The 18,858-nt window shown below is 54.4% G+C and overlaps 1 protein-coding gene across 4 annotated transcripts in view; it reads left to right on the top strand.

The window, feature by feature from the left end:
* Positions 1 to 16,263, top strand: part of EVI5L (ecotropic viral integration site 5 like) — an 83,006-nt gene extending 66,743 nt beyond the window's left edge. For all 4 annotated transcript variants that reach the window (XM_054012988.1, XM_054012990.1, XM_054012989.1 and 1 more), the window contains 5 exons: positions 327 to 485; positions 2,211 to 2,357; positions 3,394 to 3,489; positions 3,702 to 3,797; positions 8,500 to 16,263. In XM_054012988.1, the coding sequence (XP_053868963.1) occupies positions 327 to 485; positions 2,211 to 2,357; positions 3,394 to 3,489; positions 3,702 to 3,797; positions 8,500 to 8,823 (822 nt within the window). In that variant the 3' untranslated portion in view covers positions 8,824 to 16,263. The remainder of the gene's footprint in view (positions 1 to 326; positions 486 to 2,210; positions 2,358 to 3,393; positions 3,490 to 3,701; positions 3,798 to 8,499) is intronic.
* The last annotated feature ends 2,595 nt before the right edge of the window (positions 16,264 to 18,858 follow it).

The following is an 18,858-nucleotide window of genomic DNA, read 5'->3' as shown; positions in this document are numbered from 1 at the left end:
CTCGGTCTTCTGCACACCCCAAAACCTTTTCCTATAAGCCTCAGGTCAATTCACACTTAAGCAGCAAAGCCATATTGATTAGGTCCTAGACCCCAGTGTCAACCCCATCCATCTGGCTGCACGCCTCTATGGCTTTGGGACTGGCAGTGCAGCGATCAGGACCTGACCTCATGGGAGTGCAGTGGGGCTGAACAAGGTTTGGGAAGCGCTGTGGGACCCTGGTTGGAGAGGTCCATGCAGGTGAGAAGCAGGGAGCTCCGCAGGTTGGTGTGTGAATCCTGACATGGGGGGGCACATTCACCCTGTGCACCCCTCCACTCCCCTAGGCTCATCTGTCGCGGACAGGCGGGCGCTGGAAGGAGTCCCCCCGCAAGAACACCATGAACGACCTCCAGGACGAGCTGATGACCATCCGCCTGCGGGAGGCCCAGGCCCAGGCCGACCTCCGTGAGCTGCGGCAGAGGCTGGTGGAGCTTGAAACCCAGGTGAGGCAGTTGGCAGAACGATGAGCCAGCTGGGTCTGGAGCATTCCCATGGGAGATGGCCACACAATCCCAATATACCCCCGGGCGAGGACCTCTGACAGCAGGGAACAATGGGGAGAGGGGTGGGGTTGGAGTGTAGTTGTGTGGGTAATGGGTGTGGGGGGAAGCATGCAAGTAAGGAGGCAGGGGTGTTGTGGATGAATAAGGGAGGCTGCAATTGAAGGTGGGATGTGTGTGGGGCGTGTGCTGTGTATAGAGAGGGGATGTAGGAAGGGTGTGTGGGTGGGACATGGGCAGTGCGTACAGAGGGAAATGTGGGCATAGGGAGGGGGATGTGGGTGGGGCATGGGCGGAGTGAAGGGGATGTGGGCGGAGTGTAGGGAGGGGATGTGGGTGGGGCATAGGGAGGGGGATTTAGGCGGGGCCTGGGCGGGGCATAGGGAGGGGTTATGTGGGCAGTGCGTAGGCGGGACGTAGGGATGGGGATGTGGGCAGTGCATAGGGAGGGGGGATGCGGGCACTGCATAGGCAGGGGGATGTGGGTGGGGCATGGGTGGTGCGTATGGAGGGGGCGTGTGGGCGGTGCGTAGGGAGGCAGTGAGGCATGTACTGTGTATTGGAGGGGAATGTGTATCTTGTGTTGGGGGAGTGCGGGGTGTGTACAGTGTATTGGGGTGGGGGCATGTACAGTGTGGTTGTGTGCAGGGCGTGCACAGTGTGTTGGGAAGTGGGTGGGTATGTGCGTATGTACAGTGTGTTTGGCTTGGGAGGTGCATACAGTGTGTTTGGATTGGGAGGTGTGTACAGTGTGTTGGGGGTGTGGATGTGTGCGGGGCGCGTACAGTGTGTTGGGGGTGTTGAATTTTGCAGGGCATGAGCAGCATGTTGGAGTATATGGGCATGTGTAGTGTGTTGGCGAGTGTGTGTGTGTGATGTATTTTGAGGGGTGTTGTGTGCACATGGATTGCAATCCTGGAGTGTGGCCGTACTGGGGGGTGCACTGGGGGGTGGCTGTTTGGAGTGGGTGCACTGGGTGACTGTCAGAACCTGGGGCTGGACAATGATGGATCACTTGCTAATTGCCCTGTTCTGTTCCTTCCCCGTGAAGCATCTGGCACCAGTCACTGCTGGCAGACAGGCCACTGGGCTAGAAGGACCATTGGGCTGACTCAGTATGGCCGTACTTATGGGGATGGGAGTGCAGTTGGTCTTGGAGGTGTCTGCAGGGGATGTGGATGTGTATTGTGTGTGCCTGGAGCATGGGTGTGCATTGTGTAGGGGTGCGGTTGGGGTGGATGTTTGCAGGCTGGGAGTGTGGGTGTGGTGGGTATTTGGGGGGCTAGGGGAGTGGGGGTGGGAATGAGGATGCAGTAAAGGTGTAGTTGTGGAGTGTATTGAGTGGCGGGGCTGCTATACAGTGGGGGGACGCAGTTGTGAGGAGTGGGTGTGTATTGCATGTGCATGGAGATCAGTTATGGAGCATGGGTGTGTATTCTGTGGGGGTGCAGTTAGAGGATGTGGGTGTTTGCAGGATGGGAGTGGGGGGTGCAGTTGAGGATGAGGGGGTGCATTGGGCGTTTACACACACACACACACACATTGGGGGTGCACGCACCTAGCTGTGGAAGCCGTAGGGCTGGAACCCCATGTGTGCTGCGAGCGGGCATGGTGGAATGGCCTGTCCCCTGAGCTCTATTCCCTGTCTGTCTCCCCCCGGCACCCCAGGATCAGATTCACAGTAATCTGCTGAACCGGACGGAGCAGGAGTGCCTAGGGCTGCAGGAGAAGCTGCAATACCTCACTGCCCAGAACAAAGGGCTGCAGACGCAGCTGAGTGAGACCAAGCGCAAGCATGCGGAGTCCGAGTGCAAGGTGAGTGCCAGGCTGGGGGGCGCAGGGCCATCCTTACCCATAGGCAAAGTAAGCAGCTGCGTAGGGCACCAGGAAACTTGGGGCACCAAATTTCCAGGTGCCCTGCACAGCTGCGTGCTGCTCCAGCCCCTGCTCCGGCTCTTCCCCAGGCCCCCCGCCTCTGCCCCGCCCCTGCTCCGTCCCTTCCTGCCCCTGAGGACTGCAACAGGGCCGGGCCTGCACTCACCAGCGGCGGGAAGTGCAGGGACCTGGCCCCAATTGTGCCGCCAGTGAGTGCTGAGGGGTGGTTCCCCCCTGCCCCCCAAGCCAGCCCACCCCCATGGAGGCCTGGGCCCCCCCGATTCCCCTCCCTGCCCCACGGGAGGGCTGCATAGGGCCCCAGAATAGCTAGGGATGGACCTGGGGGGCAGCCGCAGCAATGCAGTGGGGATGGCCTGCTCAAGCCCAGGAAACTGTCCCCTGTGGTGCCCTGCCCCGCCTTGCCCCAGCCAACTCTGCTCTGCTTGGCACTGGGTGAAATTCACCTGGCTGCTTTTCAGGGCTAGGTGGCAAGAAGCCAGCACTGTCAGCCTCCAGGTGTGGCCTCCAGACAGGGACTCTAACAGCAGCTGGTGCAGAAATCCTCTCCCCAGACCTGGGATTCACAGCCCCCGATGTGCTGACTCAGGAACCCCTCCTGCTCTGGGGATGAGCTTTGGGGGGCAGAGATCAGGTGGTCCACAACTGGGCTTCCCTACCTGTTTTGAACACACCACCACCTGTGTAGACCTGGACCCAGCAGGACAGACATGGTCACAGTGCAGCCCGTATGCAGGTGGAAGGGGCTGTACCCCAAGCTAACGCAGATGAATTTCCAGGCAGAAGAATCTAGGTGGTTTCTGAAGCTCTCACACACGTTGGGGGTTCGTGGTGTCTTCAGCAGGGGCATGGCATATCCTCGAGCTGGGTCTTGGCAGATTTTAACCCTCCCCTTGCTGAGTCCTGTTGTTCCCCCTGCTGTTGCGCTGGCACTAACACCATGTGTTTGACACCACAGAGCAAAGAGGAGGTGATGGCAGTGCGGCTGCGGGAGGCCGACAGCATGGCAGCCGTGGCAGAGATGCGGCAGCGGATCGCTGAGCTGGAGATCCAGGTGAGGGGAAATAACCAGCTCAGCCAGGCATGTATATCTGTGTGAGCACAAAAACCACACTCCTGCTCCAGGGCCTATCCTGATCCCAGCTGGGGGTCAGGAAGGGATCTCTGAGTGAGATGGGAAAGGGAAACGGCTGTCGCCTTGGCATCCCTGCTCTCTATTCCCAGTCGCCTTTGGACCAAGCCTGATTCTCTCCCCACTCCCCACAGAGGGAAGAAGGGATGATCCAGGGCCAGCTGAACAACTCTGACTCCTCCCAGTACATCCGGGAGCTCAAGGACCAGATTGATGAGCTCAAGGCTGAGGTGAGTGCAGTCCCCACCTCGAGTGCTGTGTCCATTATGGGGGCAGGGAGCCACTTATCAGGCTCCCCCTTGGCCAGGGTCCTGCCAAGCCATCTTGGTCCCCTGTGCCCGAGTTTAGACCTTGGGGTGAATAGCAGTGTCCTTCTTGCAGGATCCCTGAAACCACTTTCCGAATGGGGAATGCCAGACCCAGCTTCCTTCCAGTTGATCCCTCCTCAGCACGGAGGGTAAATCCAGATCCAGGCTTTTGGGCTGGCCCACAGGAAGTTGGGCTGTTGGCAAATTTTTGAACTGGATCGAGCTCTGGATTTAGGGCCATTGAGACCTGGGCTCTTGTCTGCAGCCCATCTCTAGTTGCAACCCGTATTATCACGACTCTCCTCTGTCTCTGCCTCATTGTATGCATGTATAAGGCACCAATCCCATAGACCACTCAGCCCTCAGTGCTGCGTAGCACAAAGCTTTGGAAGGGCCAGGGAAAGGCAGTGCCCCCAGCTCAGACCTGTCCTTGCAAGTGCCCTCTCTGCTGGTGACTTCTGGCTGCTGATCCCCATCTATAAGACATGAGCGTAGTTTGGGAAGGGCATCGGGGGCGTGGCCCCCCCAAACTGCAAGCCTCTGGCAGGTGCCGAATTTGGACCCCACACACGGTCCCGTTGGCCTGGCTGGAACTGCCCTCCCAAATATAGAAGTCAAACTATGCCTATGTTGTGAGAGCTAGGACTAGGATGGCACAGTGGTTAGGAGCTCGGGGGACCTGTGTTCAATTCCCTGCTCTGCCACAGACTCCCTGGGTGACTTCGGGTAAGTTGCTTAGTCGCTCTGTGCCTCAGTTTCCTTGTTTGTACAGTGGGGATGATAGCCCTGCCCCGACTCACAGTGGTGTTGTTAGGATAAATGCATTAAAGTGCATGAGATGCTCAGATACTACAGTGCTGGGGCCATAGAAGAAGCGATATACCTATCCCACATCCCCAGTCCTGTGTAGCAGAGCCAGTAGCTGGCTGCTGTTTGTTCACCTCCACAGCCTCTACAGGTGGCTGGACACATCTCCTTCCCCATGAAAAGCCTTTGGCTTCATGAGAAAAGGAGGTGAGGGGCCGCAGTGAGGCTGTCGCTGCTGCAGTGGATGGGGCAGAGCATTCACTGGCATGCCCTGATAGAGGACGGGGTGCACATGTCATCGCGCAGATGGTGGGGTTTGAAGGTCCTTGGCGCTGGGCTGTGGAGAGCGATCAGAATCCAGAGGGGCGGGGGGGAAGAATCATAGAATCTTAGTATTAGGATTGGAAGAGACCTCAGGAGGTCATCCAGTCCAAGCCCCTGCTCAAAGCCAGACCAACCCCAACTAAATCATCCCAGACAAGGCTTTGTCAAGCCAGGCCTTAAAAACTTCTAAGGATTGAGATTCCACCAGTTCCTAGGTAACCCATTCCAGTGCTTCATCACCCTCCTAGTGAAATAGTGTTTCCTAATATCCAACCTAGACCTCCCTCACTGCAACTTGAGACCATTGCTCCTTGTTCTGTCATCTGCCACAACTGAGAACAGCCTAGCTCCATCCTCTTTGGAACCCCGCTTCAGATAGTTGAAGGCTGCTATCAAATCCCCCCTCACTCTTCTCTTCTGCAGACTAAATAACCCCAGTTCCCTCAGCCTCTCCTCGTAAGTCATGTGCCCCAGCCCCCTAATCATTTTCATTGCCCTCCGCTGAACTCTCTCCAATTTGTCCACATCCCTTCTGTAGTGGGGGGACCAAAACTGGACGCAGTACTCCAGGTGTGGCCTCATCAGTGCCGAATAGAGGGGAATAATCACTTCTTTCTATCTGCTGGTAATGCTCCTCTAAATACAGCCCAATATGCTGTTGGCCTTCTTGGCAACAAAGGCACACTGCTGACTCGTATCCAGCTTCTCATCCACTGTAATCCCCAGGTCCTTTTCTGCAGAATTCCTGCTTAGCCAGTCGGTCCCCAGCCTCTGGCAGTGCATGGGATTCTTCCTTCCTAAGTGCAGGACTCTGCACTTGTCCTTGTTGAACCTCGTCAGATTTCTTTTGGCCCAATCCTCCAATTTCTCTAGGTCACTCTGTATCCTATCCCTACCCTCCAGCGTATCTACCTCTCCCCCCAGCTTAGTGTCCTCTGCGAACTTGCTGAGGGTGCAATTCATCCATTCATCCAGATCATTAATGAAGATGTTGAACAAAACCAGCCCCAGGACCAATCCCTGGGGCACTCCGCTTGATACCGGCTTCCAACTAGACATTGAGCCGTTGATCACTACCCGTTGAGTCTGACAATCTAGCCAGTTTTCTATCCACCTTATAGTCCATTCATCTAATCAATACTTCTTTAACTTGCTGGCAAGAATACTGTGGGAGACCGTATCAAAAGCTTTGCTAAATTCAAGATATATCACATCCACCACTTTCCCCATATCCACAGAGCCAGTTATCTCATCATAGAAGGTAATCAGGTTGGTCAGGCATGACCAACCCTTGGTGAATCCATGTTGACTGTTCCTGATCACCTTCCTCTCCTCCAAGTGCTTCAAAATGGATTCCTTGAGGACCTGCTCCATGATTTTGCCAGGGACTGAAGTGAGGCTGACAGATCTGTAGTTCCCTGAGTTCTCTTTCTTCCTTTTTTTAAATATGGGCACTATATTTGCCTTTTTCCAATCGTCTGGGACCTCCCCCGATTGCCACGAATATTGAAAGATAATGGCCAGTGGCTCTGCAATCACATCAGCCAACTCCCTCAGCACCCTTGGATGCATTAGATCTGGACCCATGGACTTGTGCATGTCCAGCTTTTCAAAATAGTCCTTAACCTGTTCTTTCACCACTGAGGGCTGCTCATCTCCTCCCCATATTGTTCTGCCCAGTGCAGCAGTCTGGGGACTGACCTTGTCTGTGAAGACCGAGGCAAAAAAAGCATGGAGTACTTCAGCTTTTTCCACATCATCTGTCACTAGGTTGCCTCCCCTGTTCATTAAGGGTTCCATACTTTCCTGGAGCACCTTCTTCTTGCTAACATACCTGTAGAAACCCTTCTTGTTACCCTTCACACCCCTTGCTAGCTGCAACTCCAGTTGTGCCTTGGCTTTCCTGATTACACCCCTGCATGCTCTAGCAGTATTTTTATACTCCTCCCTAGTCATCTGTCCAAATTTCCACTTCTTGTAAGCTTCCTGTTTGAGTTTAAGCTCACCAAAGATTTCACTGTTAAGCCAGGCTGGTTGAAGACAGTGTATATTAGCTCCCGTGACTCTCATACTAGAATCTTTGTGGCAGACCACAGCCCCCTACGCATGGTAATGTCGAGTTGAGGAACAGCCTATGACTAAGGCTTCCAAGTCACTGATTTCCAGGGGAGCTGATAGAGATCAGAGGTATGCTTCTGAGTCAGCCAGCCAGCACCTTCAACAACACCCCGGACAAGCCCAGATGGGGAGCTGGGCTCAGCAGAGACTCTAGCAGCTGCTCTGTCACGCACAGATTTTGGTAGGCTGGAGTCTGACAGTGCCTGGTATGATGGGTCCCCAATCTCAGGCAGGGTTTGGCAGCACCCAACACGACCAGGACCCTGTCTCAGGCAGGGACCCCAGTCTTGCTTGGGGTCTATGCAGTGCCCAGCACAGTGGGACCCTGGCTCTGGTTGAGGCCTCTAGATGCTACCATAATTCAAACAACCCTGATGTCTCCTGTCCCCTAGTCTGATGCCTCACCTGCTGGGCCATGCTTGCTGTCTGTCTGAGTTCTCTGATTCTCCGTTAACCTGCGCTGGACTGCTCTGCTGCCATGAGGCCTAAAGGCTTTTGGGATTCACTGCTTGGGGAAGCCTTTCTGTCACAGTGTCACCCGGTGTGATGCTTTGTACACTGAATTCCCAGGTGACAGAGGTCACCAGACTGCATTGGGCCAGATCCTCAGCTGGTGTAAATTTCTGTAGCCCCATTGACTCCAGTATAGCAATGCTGATTTAAACCAGGTGAGGATATGGTCCACTGACTCCCATAGAGCTATGTCCATTTACACCAGCTGGGGATCTGGCTGTACATATTGAATCATAAAGGCAGCACTTGTCACTGCTGGGGATCTGAGTCAAAGCACTTTGGAAAGAGGAATGAATTCAGGCCCACAACCCCACCCTGGGAGGTGGGACACCATTATTAACCCCTGAACAGACAGGGAAACTGAGGCACAGAGCGGGCATGTGACTTGTCCAAGGTTGTGCAGAGCCAAGAAATTCTCTCAGTCGAATTTCTCAGCCACAAGATCGGCTCTGTGGGTAAGCAGCCATCCTCCATCAGCCATCCTCCTCTGTCCCATACTGGGGAGCTGTGTCTGCCCTATGCTGCGTGGGGCTCTCTGCTCCTCCCACTCCCCAGAGCTCCCTTTGCCCCATACCGGGAGGGGCTGTCTCTGCTCCTCCTCCTCACAAGCTCCCTCTACCCCACACTGGGAAGAGGTAGTCTCCATAAATGTAACCCAGTCAGCCCTCTGCTCCCCCCTTGAGGGAGCTTTCTGTACACCCTTTTGTCTCTGGGGGATTAGACTGCCAAATCCCCCAGTGTATTTCTGAGCTCCATCGTGCCCTGCCCCTTCCCATCCAGGCCAGACAGGCAGGGCTGGCGAGCGTGCATGCGCCAGCCCTGTCACTTCTGTTCCTCACCTCCGGTTCCCTGTGCCCTCCAGATCCGGCTGATGAAGGGCCAGAAGCCCTTTGAGGACTCCATGGGCTTTGATGGCATCCACATTGTGAGCCACCTGGCGGTGGACGAGGACTCGCTGCACTCCTCAGATGAGGAGCTGCTGACCAACCCCATGGTGGTGGGCGCGCTGCAGGACGTGCTGTACCCGCTCTCACCCTGCAATGCCCGCTTCCTGCGGGGCATGGAGAGCTCCGGCAAGGAGAGTGACGGCTCCACGGACAGTGAGCCTGAGGACCCCACCTCCACCACGGAGGCCGATGGCGAGATGGAGCCGCAGATCATCTTCGGAGAGACCCTCAGCAAGTGAGAGGAGATGCCGATGCCAGGGGGGGTCCCCCCCTCCACCAAACGGGCACTGAGCGCACAGCCTGGAGAGAAGAGACTCCTCTCCTTGGTGCTCTCAGTAGCAGCAGGTGGGGGAGATCATAGACCCAACACGATGGCTGGGCTCAGAGAGCATTGCACGTTCGCTGCCATGCGGGGACAGCTCTCCAGCCGGCCTGTGTTATACAGAACCTCTACTTTGATTGTTGTCTGCACTGCCTTTCTCCTGCTCTGTCATCACCAGTAGTTACACTCCGACTCCATTGAGTAACCCTCGTTCGCCCCACCCCGCCCCTAATGCCTCCTTCTTGTATTGCCCTCCCCCAAAAGTTTGCACGCTTGAGAACTCAGCTCAATGTCATCGTGAGCGGGGGTGGAAGCGGCAAGGCCGCTGGATATCCGGGCCCAATGACCATCCACCGAGTCTGAGCACCCGTGGGCAACTGGCCAACAAACCATTTCCCTCCCCTCCACACTCAGAGGGCGGGAAGTTGGGTCCCTCTTCCTTTTATTTAAATGTGTGTCCCCGATGATCCCAAGAGCATCTGCTCGGAGAGGGGAGAGTTGGAGGCCTTCATATCCCTATTCCCAAGAGAGCTCTCCCCAGGATGGGAAGGGCCCGGTGCGGGGGATTCTGGATCGAGGAGCCTGCTTGGTTACATGAGAGATTATATTTTATTTTTGTTCTCCATATGTTATTTATTTAAACTGTTATGATGCCAACTTGGCTCCCCTCGGAGCGCTCCACACTAAGCTTTAAGTTCTAGGAAATTACACTGACATTGTGTCATAAGGGAATCTGGGAGCAGCGTTTTGCCCTTCTGCCTTCCTGTCCTCCATCCGTAAGGGAGCTGTGCTCTCAATCTCCTGCACCGTTACATTCTCCAGAAGGTGTTGTAACTGTTGCCTCTCTCTTCTGCTCCATATGGCAAACTGCAGGGTTTCCAACCTCCCTGTCTGGAGAGGGCTATGTGGAAACAAATCCCCTAGGAGAACCTTTCTTACTCTACCCAGAGAGCCACCTGAAACCTCGTGTCCCGATCAAGGTCTGTCTGGTGCACAGCAAAGGTGCCCGGTAAGCAGGAGCGGTTTGGGGAGGAGCAGAGAGAGAAGTCCCCAGCTGGGAATCATCTGGAGGAGGTTTGTTTCTATGCATGATGGGGCTTCACCTCCCTCAGCCAGCCTGGCCTGTGTTCCTCTGAACTGGCTCTCCCAGCTCTGCAGCTGGCACCATGTTTCCATAGCCCTGTGAGGTGCCCTCCAGTCCACCAGAGCAGTAAGGAGATTTGGAGTGATGGATGGACAGCATGCACAGCCCAGCAAGCCCTGGTCAGATGATGGAAATGCCCGCTCCTTGGAGTGGCCCTTAGTAGAGAACTCAGCTCCTAATCAGAGAGAAACCCAAGCTACTTAACTCCAAATGGGCCACCCTGGGCCAGAATTGCTGAACCATTCACCACTTCAAAGCCTGCCCTGGTGATCAGGCAGCAGGTGAAGCAGCTTCCTTGGGATGGAGCCAGTCTACAAACGTGATCCCCGTTGAAGGAATTTTCCAATAAAGCGCTGCCTGCGGTGCTCCCACCTTGGCTAGCGGCATCGTTCTTGGCAGCAGTGCCCATCTGGTATCATTTCTGTGGAAGAGCCGGCCAGGCCGACCACCACAGCCCTTCACCCAAAGAGCTTTGCTTGCAGTCAGCAAGCCAGCTCCTCAGCTGGTGCAAATGCCTAGAGCTCTGCTGCAGTAAATGGCACTACATTGATCTACACCAGCGCAGGAGCTAGTCTGTTTTGTCTACACTCCTAATTTCCAGTGTGTGAGGGGACATGGCTGGCTCTGCTTCCCTCACTACAAAACGGTCCAGATTGCGCTTCCATTTGTTTGCGACAGAGTCCGAGTATTGCATCACTTCCTGCTTCGGGGCTTTACATCATTTCCTGGTGGTGGAGAGATGCCATAGAGCTGCAAGCACCTGAGGCTGTCGTGTCGGTTCATTTCCACCCCCTCTGTGCAGCAGCAACACAGCTCCATTTTAACACCCTTTCGGAGAGCACAGATGGAAAATGAAAGTTGAGATCTCCAGGACTGGCTGCTCCCAGCGGGGATGGAAGATCTCGGGTGGCTGGGATGAAGGCTGAATTTCCCAGGCACCTGGATGGCAAACGAAGGGAGTGGGGCTCAGGACCAGAGTTCACGTGGTGCTGGGACATAGCGGGAGGGCCCTTTTGGGCCCATTGTCATGTCTGTGGGAGAGACTGATGCTGCTAGGCACAGTGACTGCTTTGAAACCTTGAGCGCATGGGATGCTTTGTTGCCCATTGGCTGTTCTATTTATGGAGAGCACCGGCCATCGAGAGCAGCCTGCGCACAGACCTACTCGGGCAGAGAGAAGAACGATGGAAGGGGTGTGGAGCTGGCTGGATCCATCAGTCCCTGCCGAGATTATCTGGCTGGCTCTTTTATGGACTTGAGTTTTATTTCCTCTGGCCCTTTCTTTCTTTCCATCCTGCCCCTGCTTTACTCCCTCCTCGTATTTCCCTTCTGCTCTCTGAATTCAGTAAAGCCGGACATCCAGCAGCTGAGGAAAACCCATTCCCATGGGTGGCTTTGCCTGATTTCCTCTCCGGCCGATTGCAAACGTCACTTTCAATGGACTACACCTCCAACCCTCCCCTGCCAACAGGTATTGCCATAGCTCTCCCCTTCCCCGCTGGTGTATTAAGTTCACTCGGTCTGTTTCCAAAGGAGGGATGCCTTGGACCTCCCAGCTTGACAGAACCTTCCCCCATATCCTAAACCTTCCCCTTCTGAGATGGAAAACAACAGCCCCAGTGGACCTGAATACTTGGACTGAGCCCCTCACCGTTCCACCACGTCATTGGACTGGAGTATTATGTACACTTATATAAATATGGCTGGGAGAGGCTTTGGTTGGGTATTTATAATCTGTATATTTTAATATATATATTATATATATATATATACATGCTGCACTGTATTGCCAAATTCTTGTGATACCCCTTCCCCCTCCCCCCTCAGAGAGCAGCAGCATCCCACACAAACTGAGAGTGATTCACATGCAGGCCTTTCTCTGCCATCGTCTTTAGCTCCAGGTGCCACTTTCCTATGCTGTTTACACCAGAAGATGGCTGGTGAATCCATTTGCTGGTTACGGAGCTGGTCATGCGCCGCCGCCTTGTTTTATTTATTCTGTACAGCGCCAGCCGAGGATTAGCAGCTTCAGAGAGTGGCCTGAAAGCACAAACCCTTCTGGAAATAAGGGATTGATTTGGAGCTCCTTCCCCCATTGATTTCAGTGGAGTTGCTTTAGATGAACGCTGGGATAATAGATCAGAATCTGTCCCATAGGGCCAAGTCCTTCCTGAACTCGGGTTTACCTGGACCTTACCCCGGCAAGGGGCTGAGAGCTTTGCCTAAGGAAAGGCTTTGGCATTTGGCTCCTATTAAAGGACTCTGCAATACTGTTCCTAAGTACTGCAGCTGGGAGCAGTGCTGGGGCCACAGCTGGAGGATACTGGGCTACATCTACTACTGAGAGCAGTGTGTTTACACCAGCTAGGGATTTAGCCCGTTGGCTCCAGCAGAGTGACACTAATTTCCACCAACTGGAGATCTGGCCCTCAGTCCTTAGGCAAAACATGTCTTTAAAATCAGTGGGAGCTTCTAGAGTAGGTCCTGAGTAAATCCTTCCTGGCCTCTGGCTTTGGCTCTTTGACTTTGCTGGGAATTTTGCTTTAGTCAGGATCACACCCTTTCTGAGAGGACGGTCCCCTCGGGCGGGTTTATCACGTTCCAGCAGAGACTATGCATGTCGCACCTTGCGATTGGGTGTGGCCCTGCTGGAGGGAGCAGACACTAGCCCTGCTCTGCTGGGCTGGAATCCTGTCCCCACTTAGACCCACACAGTGGTTTCAGTGGGATCACACTGGAGTCGGTAATGGCAGAATCTGGGGTGCAGAACGAGTGGGCCCCAGATGCTCCCTTTCCTCCTGCATGCCCACGTCCACTGCTGCACACTGAGCAATAAGGTGTTCAGGACCTGCCTCCTACCCACCGCCACCCCCCATAAGGAATCAGCTCTCAGGGAGACGCAGACCCTCCCTTGGACATCATCCTGACCACAGAGGTGCTGGGCCATGAGGAAGGGGGGGAGGGATAACATCCTTCCCCCTGGAGACCACCCCAGGAGGTGGCATGAGCTGACTGCCAGTTTAGCACCCCTTCTTCTTGCTCAGCTGGTGGGGGAGGGGCTCTTCGATAGGGCGCTGCCTGCAGCCCACAGGAGGTCCCTGGTTCAAGTCAGCATTGCAGCAACCTGCATGAACAGAGGGCCAGATTCTGCTATTGCTGACTCTCGTGCAATGCCACTGAAATGGGTGGGACTGTGTGGGTGTAACCACAGGCTGGATTCCAGCCCAGCAGAGTCTGCTGCCTACAGCAGGCCACTGGGTTACTCCTTGACTGCCCTCCCCCCAGGGCTGGACCTGGAGAAGAACTGCAAGGCATGGCTGGCCACCCGCGTTCCGCCCCCATTGCTGTCGGTTAGATGGCGTGGGAGCAGGGGCTTACAAATGACAAAGCTGGGCACTGTGGGGTGACTTGGTGGGAAGGCTCTGGGTGGCTTTCCATCCACCATAGACAGGACCAGTTCAGCTGCAGGTTCCTTCCCAGGCGCTCCGTGCAAGCGGGGCATCGGGGTCTCAGGCAGCTCTTCTGCGTGGATTAGTGGTGCAAGTTCAAGGCATCGGAGAAAGGGTTTTTTGAAGGCTCCCATTGCCTGCATGGCAGTTTGCCCGATTAAGGATGTGTTGCTATCGCCTCCATGACAAGGACAGAGCCTGTAAATCCCACCTGCAGTGCTGGCTACTATGGCACATGGAAGGGTTTGGATCATGACTAAAGCAAACTGAACTGAGTTTAGAAGGGAAAATCCACCCCCTCCCCCACTCCCTGCGGCTCTGGCGAGGTTCATTCTCGAGCTACTCTTGTTGGGGGTTTTGGTTTGGTTTTGTTTTTTCCTGTATGATTTTTGAGTAGCAACTAAAACAAGGTGCCTAAAGTTGACCTGCTCTGTGCTCTGTAGTAGGCTGCAGCCGCATAGCTCCGAGAAGGCAGCATCCAGGACAGCAGGGCGCGCCTGCTTGATGACACTCATGCATGCCCCTCCCCTCCCTGGCAATAGCATAAGTACAGCTCATCACGCCATGGGCAAACCTCAACCAGACCTTTCCCCCTTCACTCTAGCTGCCCCTAACCTGGCAGCTTTGGTCCCCTCGCTGCTTCTTCAGCTGTCTGCCCACTGCAAGAATCCATCTTCCTCTGACGTAGCTGGGACTGGCCAGTTGTAGACAGGCCTGGGTAGACCATTAGGTTGATCCACTCTGGCAAGCCCTTTGTTTAGCACAGCCAGGGTGGTGGGGCAGGCTGCAGGCAGCGCCAATGAGAATGCATAGGTGCTGAGTAGCTGTTGGGGGCTTCACCTGAATTCTGTCCATTAGGGAGGGAGAGGCATGGCTTATTCTGCAACTGGGAGCCCAGGGTCTCCTGTGTTCCAATCCCAGCTCTGACTCCAGATCGTGCAATGCAAGTATTTTCTTACTCCTTTCTGCCTCAGTTTCCCCATCTAGTGTCAGGATGGTTAACTAGTTATGTTTGTGGAATGTGCTGGATGCAATATTATTAGGTGTATTATCACAGTGCCCAGGGGCCTTAACTGAGATCAGGGCTGCAGGGTGCTGCACAGACACACGTAGTAGGAGAGAGCCCCTGCTCCAAAGAGCTTACAGTCTAGAGGGAAACTGAGACCCAGAGAAGGGAAGGAACTTGCCCAGGGTCACCCCGTAGGGAAGTTCAGAGTGGGCTTTAAATTGCTACTACTTGATTGAGTTCGGGACTCAGAGAGAAACGGAGAAGGGGGAGCAAAATTAGAGCCTGAAAGTTCAGCCTGGACTCCCCCAAATTTGGGGGCACTTGGAGCTAGGGTTTGGGTTCAAACTCACCTCTGGGAAACACATTTTGTGGAAACCCCCGAAGTTGGGGAAGCCTCAACATTTAACAGCAAAAATGTCAGAGTTTCTACAACTCAAGATCTCCTGCCTGACCATCTTGTGCCATCAGCCTGCTCTTTAATAGAGGCTGTAAAGCCACTGTGCTGTTGGGGCATTAACAGCTCCCACACAGCCCCCTTCAGTTCTGTCCCACTTCTTAGGGGACAGTCCCGCAGAGGGCAGACCCAGAGAGAAAAGGCCCACAGAGTGACCAGGACCAGCTAGGATCTGTGTCGTAGGGCTCAGCTGCCACATGGATTGAAACAGGTTCAATCTCCCCACCTGGCTGCCAGAGAAGAGTGAATAGCTAGAACCTCTCCATGCCCATCCCCATGCTGAGCAAGGGGCAGTGCTGATGGGGGCCGAATGGGAGACCCTGGAGACCAGGAAGCAGAGAACGTAGAAGATTGAATGGAGGAGATCAAAAGGAGTTACAGATTCCAAGGACAGAGGGGACCATTGTGATCATCTAGTCTGACCACCTGGATAACAGGCCAGAGACCTGCCCCCAATAATTCCTAGAGCAGAGCTTTGAGAAAAACATCCAGCGTTGCTTTAAAAATGATCTGTGATGGAGAATCCACCATGACCCTGGTAAATGGTTCCAATAGCTCCAACTGGGAAGCAGGGGAAACCCCCAGGACAGGTGAGGTTAGACTAGGGGATGTTGGCCTGTACTATGACACAGAGGGATAGCTCACCCACTATGGATCAGCAATCGCGGGACCGATCCCCAGCTGGTGTGAATCAGCATCACTCCATAGGAGTCAGTGGGCCAGATCCCCAGCTGGTGTACATTGGAGACCCACTGGAGTTGCAACGTTCCAGCAGCTGTGGAACTGGTCTCTCCAGAGAAGGTAACAGTGAAATGCGAGTGAGACTGAGGAGGGGACTTGGCAGGGCTTCCCACCAGTGGGCAGAGTCATTACCAACACCCCACCTCACAGGGAATACAACACACCCGGGCACCTCCCTCGCTGGCAATCAGCATGCAAAGGCATGTCAGATTGGTGCCACCTCCTTGGCTTGGATGCTGCCTTTCCGCGAGGTGCGCATAGTTCAGCCATGGGGAAGCCCGTTTGGCTCCATATCCAAGAAGCGCACTCAGGTTGCAGTGAATTTTGGTTCATTTTGATGGTACTGTAACTGCCCCCCGATGGTCTGACCGCTCCCAAACTCGTGTGTCTGGTGTATCTGTGTAGCGGTGACCCCTCCTCCTCTCTGACTGTAACCTTCGTCCTCTTCAGCCCACGCCCATTTTAAAAAAAAAACTGACTTGTGCAAAAAACATCTGTACTTTCAAAAAAAGAGAGAAAAAAACATCAAAAACAATAAACTATTTACACTGTCTTACTAACTCTGTGCCTCTGGGCTCTGTAGGACGCTTCTGCTCCAGGAATGGCCGGGGAAGGCTGGCAGGTCAGCACCTCTTCCTGAGTGCATCTGGAAAACGTCAGCATGTTAAAAATAGTCACAGATTGGCCAGAAAAGACCATTGTGATCATGTAGTCTGGCTGATAACATAAACCACATAGAACCTCGCCCAGTGTCTCCCGCAACCAGCCCATATCTTGTGGTTGAGCCAGAGCATATGCACACACAGAGAGGAAGATACAGCCACTCCTGAGTTAGTCTTCCAAGTGATGGAGAATCCACTGCACCTCTTGGGAAATTATCCCAGTAGTTCATTTCCTTCTCCATTAAAATGCACAGCTTATTTCTAGCCCAGGGCTTGGCAACCTGTCAGAAGTGCTGTGCCGAGTCTTTGTTTATTCACTCTAATGTAAGGTTTCACATGCCAGTAATGCATTTTAATGTTTTTAGAAGGTCTCTTTCGATAAGTCTATAATATATAACTAAACTATTGTTGTATGTAAAGTAAATAAGGTTTTTAAAATGTTTAAGAAGCTTCATTTAAAATTAAATTAAAATGTAGAGCCGCCCGGACCAGTGGCCAAGACCCGGGCAGTGTGAGTGCCACTGAAAATCAGCTCGCGTGCCGCCTTTGGCACACGTGCCATAGGTTGCCTACCCCTGTTCTAGCCTGAATTTATCTAGCTTCAGCTTCCAGCCAATGGATTTTTTCTGCCTTTGTACTCGGGGTTGGATTATCACATTGATGCTCTTACGACTAGGAGCCAAAGGCATCATGCAGTCCAGTGGCTGGAATTTAAAGCCAGACAAATTTAGACTGAAAATAAGGTGCAAATGTTGAATGGTGAGGGGTGACTGCCCACCAGAAATGACCTGGGGGCGGGGTGGATTCTCCAACACTTGAGCAGAAGTGTTTTTCAATGAGCTGCGGTAGCTCAGGCTGTGCGCTGGGAGCCCTGGGTGCTTTGCTCTGGCCTGGGTTATGCTCGAGGGCATAGGGCAACATTGAGCATAGTGTCCCCTTCTAGATCTAGCCAGATCTTTAGCTGGTGTAAATCAGCATCACTTTGCTGACTTTAATGGGGCAATTCTGATTTACATCAACTCAGGATCCAGCCCAGAGCCTTTGCCATCTTGGTCACTGGTTCAGAGCCAGCCCAGCTCAGGGAGTGAACATTGATGGTGGCTGTTTGGTGGGTCTGAGTCCCCGTTCTTATAGGGCTGGTGTCCGTCTCCCACAGACCAGTCCTAGTTGGCAGCTGCGGGACCTCAGAGCCATGACTGAATGCACCATAAAGGAAGGATAGTGGGGTAAGTGCCCCGTCATGGCCTATAGTGAGAGGCTTTCTCTCTGGAGGGCTGTCAGTCCAGCCCCTTTCCCAGGCCCTGAATCCATGCTTTACCCGCCCCTAAGAATAACTCACACTGAGGGGAGATTCACGGCCCTCACATTCTGAGTGATTGCCTGCTCCCCCATGCTGAGCGGGCTCTCGCCAAAGGCAGGCTGCTGCCGGGGTGACCCTGGCCAGATGTCCCTTTGCCCCTTGCCAGGGCTCCTGAATTTGGTCATAATTCCTTCCGGGACTCCAGCTCCTCGCCCTGTGGCTGCAAGCCACAATCTGGCCCTGCTAGCCTTTTGCTTGAGCTCCCCATTAGCAGGGAGCCTGCGAGCTTCCCCTCCATAGAGATGGGCCGAGCAGTGGCCAGTGCAGGCTGCTGCAGTTGGGACCTGAACAGCAGGGCTGGGCAGGTGCCTCAGCGGACATAGGAGTTTCCCTCTGGCTGAGCTGGGGGGATCTCAGCTGCTTTAGGCTGGAATATCTAGTGAAGCTGAGTTGCTCCCCCCGCTGTCAATGGCCGTACATACCTGCCGGGCTCCTACCCATAGGCGACGACTTTTGCTCCCACCGGTGGGTGCTCAACCCCCACTCTGTCCCCAACCCTGCCCCAACGCCACCCCTTCCATGAGGCCCCTCCCCTGCCCCACCCCCATTCCAACCCCTTCCCCCAAGTCCCCGCCCCAACTCTGCCCCCACCCTGCCCCTATTCTGACTCCTTCCCCAAATCCCTGCCCGGCCCCGCCTCTTCCCCGGAGCGTGCCATGTTCATGCTCCTCCCCCTCCCTCCTGGAGCTTGCTATGCCTGGCGGGAAGCACTGGGAGGTAGGCAGAGGATGTGGCATGCTCAGGGGAGGAGGTGGGGCGGGGAGCTTGGCTGCTGTCTAATTTTTCCCCATGGGTGCTCCAGGCCCAGAGCACCCACAGAGTTGGCACCTACGCTCCTAGCAGGTCAGCTGCCCCAGTGTTTGAGAGCATGAGCCAACCTTTAGCTAATGGTTAGATAGAAACTTCCCCTGGGAGCAGGTTATTCCATTAATGCCCACTAGGGTGCATCCTCTGTAACTGGCGGTGCTGGACACTTCTGCAGGTGGGATACCAGACTTGATGGGCCCATCAGTCTGAGCCAGACTGGCAGCCAATAGCAGATGGACTCGCTGCAGGCACCAGATGTTTGTGACTTGCCGCTTATGGGAAGGATTTAGCAGAGCAAAGGCATCACCCCTGCTTCCCGTTCAGTT

Source organism: Malaclemys terrapin, chromosome 23 (genome assembly GCF_027887155.1).
Source record: "Malaclemys terrapin pileata isolate rMalTer1 chromosome 23, rMalTer1.hap1, whole genome shotgun sequence".
NCBI lineage: Eukaryota > Metazoa > Chordata > Testudines > Emydidae > Malaclemys > Malaclemys terrapin.
Note: the sequence above shows the minus strand (reverse complement) of the source record. Positions and strands in the feature narration are given on the sequence as shown.